The sequence below is a fragment of the Heliconius melpomene genome, chromosome 8 (assembly GCF_056956725.1).
Source record: "Heliconius melpomene rosina isolate 202511_hmr_F chromosome 8, ASM5695672v1, whole genome shotgun sequence".
NCBI classification, from domain to species: domain Eukaryota; kingdom Metazoa; phylum Arthropoda; class Insecta; order Lepidoptera; family Nymphalidae; genus Heliconius; species Heliconius melpomene.
The window spans coordinates 3,728,668-3,743,188 of record NC_140396.1 but is presented as its reverse complement, the minus strand read 5'-3'; the positions used below and the strand labels follow the sequence as shown (position 1 = coordinate 3,743,188).

The window sequence follows — 14,521 nt, the reverse complement described above, 5'->3', positions numbered from 1 at the left end:
ACGAAGGAAATTGACCGGTAATAAGAAAGATAAATATATATTAAAGGATTTCAAGAAGAATTTAAGGAATATTTGCCAACATGTGCAGATGTCAAGTAAGTACACGAGATATCATATCACGATTTGAAGTATTCATGATCCAAATCGACCTGGATGTTGAGAACACCATCTGAAATAGGAGAAATAAGGAAAATCTATTTAATTAAATGATTTCAAGAAGAATTTAAGGAATATTTGTCAACGTGTGCAGATGTCAAGTAAGCACACGAGATATCATATCACGATTTGAAGAAGTATTCTTTAGATATTTCCTTAAAGTGTTTCTCTTAATACAACCCATCACTCGCAAGGTATTTAATTAAATTTAATGCTGTCTCAGGTTAGTAAAATTAAATAGTAATTGGTGAAGTTTAGTCATTTTTGAGTAAGATTTGAGAAATATACTATAAAACTGTAATTTTTACAAATTTAATATACTCAAATCTATTAATATTCACTCAAGTAACACATTAATTTATCAATACAGTTTACTTGTCACATTAGTTCATTAAACTTTCATTCTTTTAGTTTAACAGCATTCATTAATAAACATTCTTACTTTTAAATTAATTAACAAAGTCAGATCATTAAAATACCCGTCAAAGGTTTATAATTTGTACTTACATGTAGATAAGAAAAAGATAACAATAGAAAAAGGACACAGTAAATGTGTCCTTTTTCTATTTGTTTAGGTTCAGTTATATTAATTGGATCCTGCTTCATTGACGGCTTCCGATATTAGTGAGTTACAATTAAGACTAGGTAAGATTGAAACTGTTTATAATCAGTTTGATGAGGTTCAAACAAACTTAGAATGTTTAGAAGTGCTAGACATACAATTACAGGAACGCATGTCATTTGAATCTCAGTATTTCACCTGCGTTGTTAAAGCACAACAAATAATAGAAAGAGATAGAAAGAGATGATGATAGGTCTAAATTAAACAACGCAGTGTCTCATATAAATAATCATAAGCTGGTCAAATTACCTACTATTCAATTGCCAAAATTTAGTGGTTCTTATAGCAATTGGCTCGAGTTTCGAGATACATTTACCAGTCTCCATTGATTTAAATGGTGAAATTGACGATTGTCATTTTGTCATTTGTTAGTGCTTACAACGAATTATCAAAAATTTTAAAGCATAATTGTAACTCGCTGTCATCGGCTGCCGCCAATGAACCAAATTGAATTTCATTTTATACCGGCATATTCGCCGCATTTCGGAGGCCTATGGGAGGCAGATGTAAAATCAACCATATTTCATCTTCAGGAGTGTTGGGAAATTGTAATTTGACATTTGAGGAACTTTGCACAGTTTTAGTTTCAAATTGAGGCGATCCTCAACTCCCGACCGTTTACACCTCTATCGTCAGAACCCGAAGACCTCATGCCTCTTACTCCAGGACATTTTATCATTCGACGACCAATGATGTCTTTACCGACTCCTGATCACAGCAACTTTTCTTACTATCACTTAACTCAATTTCAGCGGATCGAACAGTTCCGACGGCATTTCTGGTCCAGGTGGAGCAAGGAATATATCTCGGAGCTCCAACAAAGAACCGCGTACCTGTAAAGATGCCTTGCTTATGAATTCCCTTGTTCTTCTCAAATTAAAGTGGAGATTGGGTCGAGTGGTTGCTGTATTCCCTGGTAGTGATAGAGTTAACAGAGTGGCCGATATAAAAACCTCAACAGGAGTGGTCCGAAGTCTTTCAGTAAAATATGTCTACTTCCAGTAGCCAACGAGTCGAGTTGAAAGTCCAGCTTTCAACAGCCGGGGGCATGTTCAAGACTAAATAATAGGTTTAAACTAAATATATATATATATATATATATATATATATATATATATATATATAACTTTATCAAAATTCATAGTTAACAACGCCTATTATATTTTTAACTAGCTACATTTTATTTGTAATTTATGAGGCGTTTTAATAGTCTATCACTTTTGACGTTTTGTTTGTTAATACTGTTGTTGCATCTGTGAAAAACGATGTCCAGTTTTTCACCCTTGCGAGTGAATTTATTTTCCATCCTTCAATCATCAAGTGTCCATAGAACTAGATTTCTTCTGCCTACCCTGCTGTCAGCGGGATACAGAGTGAAGCTGATTATTAAATGTTATATTACATTTAGTTGGTGACCTTAACATTCTATAATCGCAGTAAGTTTTTTTTTGGAGATCTGCCATGCAAATTGTAAACAGTTGTCTCAGTATTTCATAAACAAGTCACGTGGCCTTGATATAATGTATTTATTTACTTATGAAAAGAATAATTGCCTATTTACTATTGACTCTCTTCATAGAGTATGTAATGCTAGACTGGATCGTAAGAGATGAAGAAGGGGAGACCTTCGTTGACCTTTCTAATGTCATTGATACTGAAAGGTTAGATTAATGATAGTGAACGGAACAAAGAGTAATGCAGGCGACGTAGAGTTTGGTCCTTCTAAAATGTCTATCAGTCTAAGTAATATAGGTAAATAACACAAATTGTCCTCATAAAATGATAAAAGTAAAATTCTACAAAAATTTAAAACGACACATACTTAAATTTCTTCCTTACTTTTGTATATGTACAATGTACATACTACATAGATAGATCAGATGATTCAAGTGGAGATTGATTATAATAAAATCAGCTTCACGCTATTTCCCCCCTCATAACGGAGAAGACCAAGAGAAAACTGGGTCAGGAGTCGGATTACCCACTATATATAATTCGTTTTAAATGTATATTATAATAAAAAAAAATTAAACATAGATGGTATTGGTAGTATGTATATTAAAAACAGATTTTTGCCTGTTAAAAACTGGTTTTTAGCAGAGGATAAATTAAATTAATTACCTTGTAAAAAAGACAGACAGACATTATTCACTCAATCCCCCGCTTGAAGACTGGGGAACCTGTGTCAGAGCTAAACCCACTGACCATCAACCAATATGGGGTCATCAACCATTAGTATGGGGCGGGCGTCAAGTTCCTTTTATTGGACCTCATCACTGAGACTATGAGAGGAAGCGGAAGGGGTGCGGATGCTCAGCCCAGTCGAGTCGGAGTGGGTGCACTGTAGTATATATCGAATATCAAGGTGATCCGAGTTAAATTCGGATCTGCTGGATAATATGCTCCTCTAGGCTCTTGGCGAAACAGGTCATGATGGACAGTAGCGTTCCTCACGTATCGTAGAGCTTGAACAATTCGTCGAAAGGTGACGTCCGGCATAGTCTGTAAGAGGCGGGTGGGCTATCGCATGTGACATGTGAGCGTACAACATGCCGGCTCCGCGTACCGCGCATGCCCCATTCGCGTATGTTCTGAAGTTTACCAAAGCTAAACATAGATGGTGTTGATTGAATCTGAATCGCGCTAGCGTTACGTTCTGTCCGACAGTATAAGAGAGTCTGATTTTGGTTTTTGAGGTAATTATTTTCATTTACCCTCTGGTAAAAATCAGTTTTTTGAAAGACTGCACAATGATTTGATGCGTCTATTTATAAGTAAAATTAATCCATCGTTGTTATATATAAAATATATAATACGTTATATTAACGAATTCGTATTACGGTATTTTATATTAATGTTTTCATTTCACCGCTCTGGCGACAAGGCAAAGCGCGGCGTTTAGTTCCGGCTCTCAACACGCTATGCTAGTATGCCTCAACAATTTGACGGAAAGTGAAGGAAAGGAGTGTCTTAACACTAGGTTTCCCAGGTTCCCCCTTCATACTCTGCTACGTGCTGCGTGCAGGATATAACATAAAGCTAAAAAAAACAACAAGACGAGCGACTAATATAATGAGAAAGTAATTTTAAGCTGCGTTTTATCATTATTTTAAACCATTTAGTAATTAATGATTTCTTTACAATTTTCCAGATCGGCAGATCGTCCGAGTCGCCCATAGACTTCGTGGTAATGGACACGGTGGCGGGAGATAAAAGCGGCGATACAAAAGTACTTCAAAGTACAATATCACGGTTCGCCTGTCGAATCATCGCCGACCGCAACGACGTTAACAACTGCCGCATTTTTGCTGCAGGCTTCGACTCTTCTAGGAATATATTTCTTGGTGTAAGTGAAAATTGTGAATATTTTAAATGTATTTTATACAAGTTTTTATGATAAAAACTATCGGTGCTGATACTTAATAACGTGGGCGTTGATTTTATTTTTTTTATTTTTCGTCAATTTTTTTGTTTGTAAAATTCTGGGAAGGGTACGGAACTCCTTCCCCCCTACGCTTCCTCCTTCATACGCTTAGTTTCAATACTTTTCAGTACTTAATATAAATTGTATACTGTAGTATTTTTGTATTGCTTGGTTAATAAATATAATGTCAATTATTGTGAAATAAAACCAATAATTGTATGTTTATGTAAAATGTTTGTTAACTATTTTTTGTCAATAATGTTATACAGACACTCTTTTTACTATTATATTATATGTATATAATAATGTTAATTATTCCACTCTGAAATAAAAACTCAAAGTTGGCTTTCTGCAATAAATACAGTTTATTTAAAAAAAAATTTCTATTTTAAAGATACATAAGTAAAAAAAATAGCCTCACCTACAATAAATACAGAAAACAACATTAAAAGCTTTTACTCCAGGCGATTTGTTAGTTTAATTATTATTTTTATAACAATTTAATATTTTACATTACAACTGACATTGCAGACATTGGGAACAGGACATATTCAAATTTAAGAAAAATGACGCTTCGAGTAAATGAGGATCGTTATTTTTCTTATATGTATTAAGAAAACATTTTACAACAAATAATTAATTGTTTACAGGAAAAAGCGACAAAGTGGTCCGATAACCATGAGATCGATGGCCTCACGACTAACGGTGTGCTGATAATGCATCCGAGAGGTGACTTTTGCGGTGGCAGCGCGACCTGCGGGCCTTGGCGTGAAACTTCAGTCGGCGGGGCAGTGTTCTCTTTGCGGGAGAGCCGATCAGCACAGCAAAAGGTAAGTTTTTGACAAATATTGACGGTACTTCATGAACTTGAAGTAAAAGAAAACTGTATCCCGCATACAGCAGGGTAGGTAAAGAGAACCTTGTGCTAACACACTCCGTTCCCCACTTTCCGCCGAATTCTGAAAGCATTGAGTTCTTCCACTCGAGCAGAAGTCAATGTCGCGCGTTACTTTAACATCAGAGCGAAGAAATGTAAATATAAATTTAAATAAATATTTAGTTTTCTCGACTAGGGATCGAACATATAACCAGACGCGTTTACAGTCACACACTTGTACCCCTGTGGCGCGATGGGCCTCTAACTTGATAAAAAAAATATTGTAGTTTTTTATAAATATTGTAATTTACTTGTCTCATTGTGTATCAAAATATAAATTCGTTTGAATTGTATTGGGCCCATTTTTTTTCATTATTAACAATTATATATTTCATAATATTATAAATACAATATTGTAATAATATTTCTATATATGTTTAGGAATAAAATTTATAATTGAGATATATCGTTTAATTTCAGGGTCTGCCATGTCAAGCAGAAACTAATGTGTTAAGCGATGGCACAATGATAGATTTGTGTGGAGCAACACTTCTGTGGAGAAGTGCTGAAGGGCTGAAGAATTCACCTGTAAGATTACTTTTATATTGATAATTCATATTCTATTCTCAATTTACATTAAAAATATGCTTTAAGAGAATTCAAAATGTCATATTATAGCTAGGACAGGTACGAAATAAGCTATAATAGATTGAATATTACTACAATTTAACTCCAATCTGACTGATAGGTAAAGTTAAATAAAACAAATTCTTTGCTTAAACTGATATAGAGATTTGTACTAACAACCTCTTTACGAAAAATTCAGCTTCAGGCTGTATCCCGCACACTGCAGGGTACGAAGAGGGAACCTGGTGTTGAAACAATCCATTCCCCACTTGCCGTCGAATTCTAGAGGCATTGCGTGTTGAGTGGCGGAACTCTACGCCGCTAATTTCATTTGATCGAGTAAGGATCGATCCCACAACCAAAAACTGAAGATATTTGATGAAGCTTTGCTGTAATATAACTTTCAAATTAGTAGTCACATAAACTACAATTTATGTAAAGATTTTGTATAATTTGACTATAATTTATGAAAAATTTAAAATTAAATAAATATAAAATTAAATATTTTCCAGACAAAGCGTGATCTAGAAGCATTAGTAGACGAACTCAATGCGGGGAGGCCGCAGTGTCCGGTCGGTCTCAACACGCTGGTGATACCACGAAAACTGTCTTCTGCCCACCAGGACTTGAACCAACCCTATGTTTACTTAAACTGTGGACATGTTCAAGGTAATATATTTTATTAAGTTATAAATGTGTTGTGGGTTAGATCCTACTGGGGGGAATTAAATTTATTAGATTTTGATTGGAGGATTCGAAATCGAACATAGATTTCTACTAAAACTTTAAACAAACTTTACTACTCAGGCATAGGCGACGTAAGGCGTAGGCGAAGTGGGCGATCCTGTGGGCCTCGCGCCCTGGAGGTCAATTCATCACTTAAAAGTCACATATGCTCATAAAACGTTAGCTTGCAACGAAACCAAAGCTGAAAGTGATTGTTTTATTCAAAGTCACAGTATAAAGTTTTATATTTTCCAGGCAGGCTATTTGACAATTGACAAACTCGGGTGATACAGAGAGCATACAGGACGTATTTTATTAGATTTGGCTCCTAATCTGTGTGCTTTATTTATGTCTGTAAGGCTAATACTGTATTTATAAGTCTGAAGCATTTTATTCGTTGCACGAAGGGTCCATCATAGTCTTCTGTTGCTTGAATGCCGAAAAATATCAAAATCATCCATTCCTCTTCCATAAATTTCATTTTGTCTTTGAGAGTTTATATTTCCATTTTTAAGATCTTATTTACCTCGATAATTCCTTTCAGTTCTTCATAAATACTTTCTTTAACGGTCCTAGTAACTGATTCGGTTATAGTAATGGTTTGCGCTTCCATTGGGGATTTCATTTCATCAAAGAATATTTCCATTATTTTTGGGTAATTTTCTTAGAATGGCAACTTTGAAATAGCATTGGTTGTCATATAATACTGTCAGTTTAATTTGAGCGATTGCTTTTTGATTTTGATAGACTGAGATCCCACCGTTGAATCCTGCATATACCAATTTTCTTAATTAAACCTATATTAATGAATAACACATGATTAGTAGAACAGATTACACCTGGGTTGCCTAGAAGAATCCTGCCGCAATCACCTTTAATTACATTTTTTCGTAACTCGTTTTTGGAGAAAATTGCACCCATACGTTTTTTATATGAATCGTATATCATTTGAAAGATAATCGCATAAGGAATTGGAAAATTAAGGGTTGCCAGCTCTCAGTCTGCCGCAAGTCTAGGGTTGCCTGGTTTAAACATGTCTCTAAATGTTAATAATTTGCACTCATGTGTTTTGGTTTAATTAAGAAAACTGATACCTGCAGGTTTCAACGGTCGGATCTCAGGTCATGATATTTGGCAGAATACGCTAGACCGACATCTGTGGTTTGTATTTGTCTATTTGAGTATGACAGTTGTCAAATGAAGTTGACTGATAGATTTGATTTTTATCTTATCTATTACCGGTCAATTTCCTTCGTGTGTTTTCCATACAAAGTGACATTGGCGAAATGAATTGTGCTCAACTGGCACGCTCGAAACGCCATATATCGAGAAATCAATCTTTAGATTTGATTTTGGCAGATGTATAGTTGGAATGTGGTAACTGTTGTTCTTTGGAGGTAGTATTTTTTTTATTAAGTAGTAAATTTTTTATAGTTCTGTAAAGACTACCCTCACCATCCAATATAGTTCGCCGTATTTCTTCGTTGTTTTGTTGTTTTAAGTGCACAATAACACTTTATAATCCGAGGTATTTAAGTTACTTGCAGTTGGAAGTTTCTTTATTGTGTTTTCTTTAGAATAACTCACGAAAACAATTTTATTAACCGTTCGATGTTAACGTTTTGACACCGGAACTGGTGGTACCTATATACCACTTAATAAATTAATATTTTTTCATCAAATTTTAGGTGAACACTCATGGGGCGCGGAAGGTAGCGAGACGGGAGTCCGCCGCTGTCCTATGTGCATGACGGCCGGCCCCGTGGTGCGCGTGTGCATGGGAATCGAACCAGCTTTCTACGTCGACTCGGGCCCGCCCACGTACGCGTTCAACCCTTGCGGACATATGGCATCCGAGAGGACTGTCAAGTTTGTATTTTTTTAAATTCTATTACATAGATGCTGAGGCCATTTGTGGCGCAGGGGCACAAAGCCTGGTTGGCCAAAAAACTGGTTGTGGGTTCAATCCCCACTCGAGGAGATGAAATATTTATTTCCATTTCTTCGCTCTGTTGTCTAGGCAAAACGCGGCATTTAGTGCTGTGGAGTGTCTTAACAATAGGTTTACTCTAGCCTTCCTTGCTCTGTGCGTGATACAGTGTGAAGTTCAATTTTTTTCACTGAGATTTTCAAATAATTGCAATATACAACTATATAAATAAAGTAAATAATAGATTAATATTTATTAAGAACCTAAAGATAATTACTTCGATTTAGCGAGAGAGAATACTATTTTTAGAAAATATATATTTTTAATTTTTTTAAAGTATAATTTCTTAAGAAAGTCTAGGAAAGAAAGATACTTATTAAGAATATGTATAAACAACGGTCCAAGTGCTCTGACCAACTGAGCTATACATTCTCATTGAGAACGAGAAGAATTTCTACATAGCTCGAAATCAATCTTATTTTCTTTGGTCTACCACACAATAAGCAGTGTATCCCGCAGTAAAGTTAATAAAAGTATACAATACGCACCAGGTACTGGGCGAGCGTGGACATCCCGCACGGCACCAACGGGTTCCACGCGATCTGTCCGTTCTGCGCCGCGCCGCTGCAGGGCACGCCTGGATATGTACGACTCATATTCCAGGACAACCTCGACTGAATCTCCTAAACAAAGGTAACGTCCAATATTTAGAACACGTATACATGGGCGTAGGAATGGGGGAAGGGCAGGGAGGGGAAGGGTCCGATGCTCATTTCTCAGTTTTTACTAATAAATTAAGCCCGAAAAATAAAAAAAAATAAAAATAAATTTAAAATTAAAGTCAAGGTCACTCTGGAAAATATCTACCATGAGAAAATATATTAATATTTAAATGTCACCAGATCTTTAATTTTGTCCTGTTTTGTTTACAGGTTAAGCAGATCGTCTAAAATAATAATTTGTAAACCTACAACCTACAAAGTGATATAAAATATATTAAAGTAGATGTTAATGCAGTGTGACATATTTTGTGTTAGTATCTTTACAAATAGTCGTGATTTTTTTTAAATGAACCATCATAAATGTATTCACAATTACCCCCTTTTATATTTAAGGAATCTCATTGTTTTACAATTTATGGGCTTTTATGACTTCTTTCTTTTTGTTTATTCCACGGAAAAATATATACATGAGATATTTTTTTATCCTGATTAATTATATAACTATAATATTTGATTCAATATCACCATTTTTGTATATTTTTTTTGGTGTTTACTGTTTTTTTTATACTATATATACATGTATGTATATGTATGTATGTTTTACTTTACTAGTTGTGACCCTTGTTTCAAAATATTTAGAAAAATATTCTCTGAAAAAAGAAAAACCATTATCTTTTTTACTTTATTTCGAATCCCCATTATATAATTTAATTGAACTGGATGCAAATATTTCTATATATTTAATAACACTACTGTATTATTAGCGATCTACATATTTATTATAAATATTGAAATTTTGTTGACATGTAAATTATATAATGGAATAAAATGACAAAAATATTATAAGCTTTGTAAATGGCTGCATTTATTTCATTGATAAAGTTAACAATGATACGAACACAGTTTAAGCCGATTTAATGTTAAAATTAAATGTGTTTACGTTCACACATACTTTTTTGTGAAATAAATTTATAATTTGGCTGTTTTGTACACAGTATTATTGCTGGGAATAGGTTTTTATTGTACTCTATACATTTTGCGTTACATATCGTCGTTACATAGTGAAAATGACAAAGTATATTGGAATGTACTAAAATATAGATAAATAATGATAACTAAATAAAAATATTAAGTTTATAAGAAAACAAAAAAGAAAATATAAACAAAACATTCAATTTATGTTTTATATTGCGAAATGAACTGCGTGGACTGTACACAGTACCCTTTTCTCCCTTTGATTATTACTATTGCTAAGCCAATTTGTACTTTTTTTAAACATTGAAATATAAAGAACACCAGTATACTAGTGTTTTTGCATTGCGGTGACGATATATGTACGTGTAATAACTCGGCAAGGATTTTGGCTATAACATCTTAAAATGTGACACAAATCTCGCGAGAAATACAAAAAATAAATCCTAAAATTATTAAATGAAGAACATTATAAACTATTACATAACTTTTCTATAAGTCAAACCGCCTCAATAATAGAACGAATAATTTTCTGCGCTATAAATTGTGGGGCTCGTTCATAATATTTCATAAGAGTTTCATATATACAATTTGGTTCTGCAAAATAATGAATCACCTTCCTTTGGATTTCACAAATCGAAGATAAGTTTCTATTTTTGCTGGTAGCTGCTATGTACACATTATTTGTATTAAGTCTCTCCATTGCTTTCCCCAATAGTAGAACCGCATTTGTTACTGCAGCAGCGGCGATCACTGACGGGTATTCGTTGCACAGCAACTGCAAATGAATGTGGCAGCCTGTTCTATTTCATCGTAATCATTTGAACCACACCGGCGTGATAAATATTTTATGAACACTCGTGGAATTACAGGTTCTGGTGGAGAACACGGTTTATACAAAATTTCTATTTCGGTAGCCAATAATAGTTCACACTCGTAAGATTTCTTCCTGCAACCAATAGTCGCCGGACGTTCTACACTGGATCGTTTGTCTTGAGCCATCCAAAATGCACGTCGCCGCCGTTAATTTAATAAAGTCATCAACCTCACTAACAGTTAATATTGCATCGCAGTACCATTGGGCGGTCTGCAATACGGTTGGATTTCCACGGGGACCGTTATATATAATAATAATCCAATTAAATAAGCTAGTCGTTAATTCACTTGACATAATCGTTTCATTCTCAAAAATGCTCATCTCTATGAATAGAGGTGAGCGTTTTTGGTCTTCTACATAGAAACAAATCTTATTATAGTTATAAATTAGAGACATTATTTCTTCGTGTTTTTTCTTTTTAGTATTCATATATTTATTTGGACAGATTGGTACATGGTCTGTTCAAACAGCGATTATACAAAAGGAATGTTCGTTTAGTATAAAGAGTAAAACGATTATGCCAACAGTACCAAGTGAATTAGCGGACTGGTTAATTTAATTTTATTATTATATATAACGGTTCCCGTGGAAGTCCAGCTGTGCTACATACCGCCCAGTGGTACTGCGACGCTATATAAACTGTTAGTGAAATAAAAGTAACGGCGGCGGCGTGCGTTTAGATGGCTGAAAAGACACACGGCCTAGTGTACAAAGCCCGGCGACTATTGGTCGCAGCGAGTAAAGCTTATGAGTGCGAACGATTATTGTCTACCGAAATAGAAATTTATTTAGTAGTTCATAAAATATTTACCACGCCGTTGTGGTTCGAATGATTATGATGAAATAGTCAGTGATCGCCGCTGCTACAAGTAACCAAGGCAGTTCCACTGTTTGGAAAGCTCAAGCGATGGAGAGATTCAATTAAATAATGTGTACATAGCAGCTACCAGCAAAAATAGAGACTTATCTTCGATTTGTGAAATCCAAAGGAAGGCGATTCGTTATTTTGCAGAACCAAATTGTATATATGAAACTCTTATGAAATGTTTTGATGGATCCCTACAATTTATAGCGCAGAAAATTATTTGGTTCTATTATTGAGGCGGTTTCACTTATAGAAAAGTTAAGTAATTTGTTCTTCATTTAATAATTTTAGGGGGTACTTTAAGTTCGATTTTGACTATGATGACCTTTTTTATTGTTTGTTTCTTATATTTAAATATTTTTTATAACGTAATTGTAACGATAATGTGTAAACTTGACATAATCTTGAAATTTGGGAAAGATGCACTGGCTTCTAATGAATTATTTTGGATATTGCTTTTTATCTAAAATAGACACACACTATTTTTTTTGTCTTCAACCTTTACAGTAAGGAGATATGAGGGAAACAATCTTTAACGTTAATGTTTATTTTCTAGGTATTTGTTGAATATATCTTCATGAAATTTAAATTCAAGGTGGCTGTCTATAAGGCTATTATTATATATTTTTGAGGGCGCTTTTGTAAGACCCCGTGAATTGATACCTACCAAAATTATATATATTATGCACATATTAGTTACCTATCCATGCTATAAGTGACAAAAAATCAAAGTAGTGGAACATATCTCAAAATTAAATAAAGCATCACGAGTACGCGCGCGCGCGGTACAAACTTGTATAGAGATATACCACTCATTACACACTCGTACGATATTATAACATTTCAATATAATATTTTCCTACGACGACTGTTTTATACAGAAATGTGTCTGGCAGACAATGAAATAACAACGTATTTGCTAAGATAAATGAATGTAAATATTGATAAATTAATTTATGTTTGTTTCTTATTGCCTCACGCATATTGGACCAAAGCTGGATGGAAAATGTGAACATGACTTATTACTAAAGAATTTTATATATCACAAACTCAGAATGAAGGGACATAACTTAAAAAACAAAACAATTCGGAATCACTATACCTCTATCTTTCAATTGACACGTAGTCACATGTCAGTCTATTTGGTGATCCAATCTTGGTCCAAGATGTAAAAAAGGCTTAGTGTGTTAGTTGTTTGTGAACAATATTTAAGGCGCATGTGACATAACGATGCCACCAAATATAGGGCGATTATGAATGTGAAATTATAAATATTTCTTTACCTTAAGTTGTATATTTTGTTCAAAAATTCTATGTCTATTATGAAATGTTGATATATTAAAATTGTAACAACATTTGTGTGAGTATGTATATGTGGGTTCGATTTCTACCCAAAGGGATTAATAATTTTCATGTCCTGGTTCTAGTAAAAAAAAATCTCTCGAAAATTGAGTGTATGGTGTGTGAGGAACGGAGTGTCCTAACACTATGTTATCTCTGCCTACCTTGCATATGTGGGATACAGCGTGAAAATACTTTACTTAGTTCATATTTGAGTTTTCTTTATCATTCAATTAGCAACATTCATAATCGTCTATCTCCAAGGTGACTTGGGCTATGTTAATAAAACCTGCACTTTACTTTGATAATTCACCGAGTGTCTATGCCTTTAATTTCGATTTTAGATATTTAGAATTCTCAACTGATACCTTTTTTCAATAAAAACAGAGTACTTAGTTCGAAAATTGTTCGTAGAATCCGTTCACGTCGATCTCACATCGTCACGTCGAGCAGCGATTAAATATATCATCGCACGACGTGCTTTCATACAATTGTATAAATAATGTAAGTTTTATAGACATAGCGATATTGGCTTATCGAGTTCGAGACATTTAGTTTTTGTACAATTTTAATCCACTAGTTAGTATTACACAAATATATGACAATGATCGACGAATACTAATATTATATCTTTAGGCGTAAAGTGTTAACGGAATGGTATTTAATAATAGATTTGACACGCCTACCGTTGTATGTTCATTTAAAAATGTTGTATATTATTATATATGTATATCGCAAGTCTCGTTACGGACCAAAATTGGTTGATATATATAATAAATATTAATAATTATTATGAGTTCAATTTATTCTAAAGTAAAGAGTAATTTATACAGACTAAAGCGTGTGTTAAATTCAAAGCCCTGTAGCTTGTAATAGCAATATTTATGTATATGCTTCGATACATGTGTTGTAAATTGCGTTTCGTTGTATTGTAGCGTTATTTTCATTAGGACGTGTTGATGCCTTCCATACTTTTGACGAGAATATAAGAATATTATAATTCAAAATACAACCTTATATAAAATAAGTGTATTTTATCTGTAGAATGTTTTAAAGTTTGATTTTTTTAGATATTGCCAAATCAAACTAATTGTATTGTTTTTCCGCAGTAGCTATATTATATTCCCGTCACAAGCATGGCAGCGTTTGGAGTGTAGCGACTTATAGTTGATGATCTTGTATTTCTAAACTAATTTCTAGAGAAAATTCTATCCACCGTGGATTTGAGAAATTTAGTTTGGAAGCACGATACATCTGTTGTTCTAACGTTAGTCTAAATAAGAACTGAATGCTAGCCTTAATTTTATTTATAATAAGTGCTAGGATAATAAAAATGCTCTTTTGAGTTAGAAAATTGACATGCTCTTTTATTTACAACAAAC

The 14,521-nt window shown here is 33.9% G+C and overlaps 2 protein-coding genes across 2 annotated transcripts in view; one reads left to right on the top strand and one right to left on the bottom strand.

The window, feature by feature from the left end:
• Positions 1-14,497, top strand: part of Pli (E3 ubiquitin-protein ligase pellino) — a 47,449-nt gene extending 32,952 nt beyond the window's left edge. The window contains exons 4-10 of the mRNA XM_085189738.1: positions 3,930-4,124; positions 4,853-5,032; positions 5,560-5,667; positions 6,219-6,375; positions 8,121-8,301; positions 8,914-9,055; positions 9,295-14,497. Coding sequence (XP_085045864.1) covers positions 3,930-4,124; positions 4,853-5,032; positions 5,560-5,667; positions 6,219-6,375; positions 8,121-8,301; positions 8,914-9,040 — 948 coding nt within the window. The 3' untranslated portion in view covers positions 9,041-9,055; positions 9,295-14,497. The remainder of the gene's footprint in view (positions 1-3,929; positions 4,125-4,852; positions 5,033-5,559; positions 5,668-6,218; positions 6,376-8,120; positions 8,302-8,913; positions 9,056-9,294) is intronic.
• Positions 10,556-11,362, bottom strand: LOC146536714 (uncharacterized). Its single transcript, XM_085189623.1, has 2 exons — positions 10,988-11,362; positions 10,556-10,834 (listed from the first exon to the last, which is right to left on the bottom strand). Exons 1-2 carry the CDS (start codon positions 11,360-11,362, stop codon positions 10,556-10,558), a joined length of 654 nt encoding a protein of 217 aa, XP_085045749.1.
• Positions 14,498-14,521: the final 24 nt, after the last annotated feature.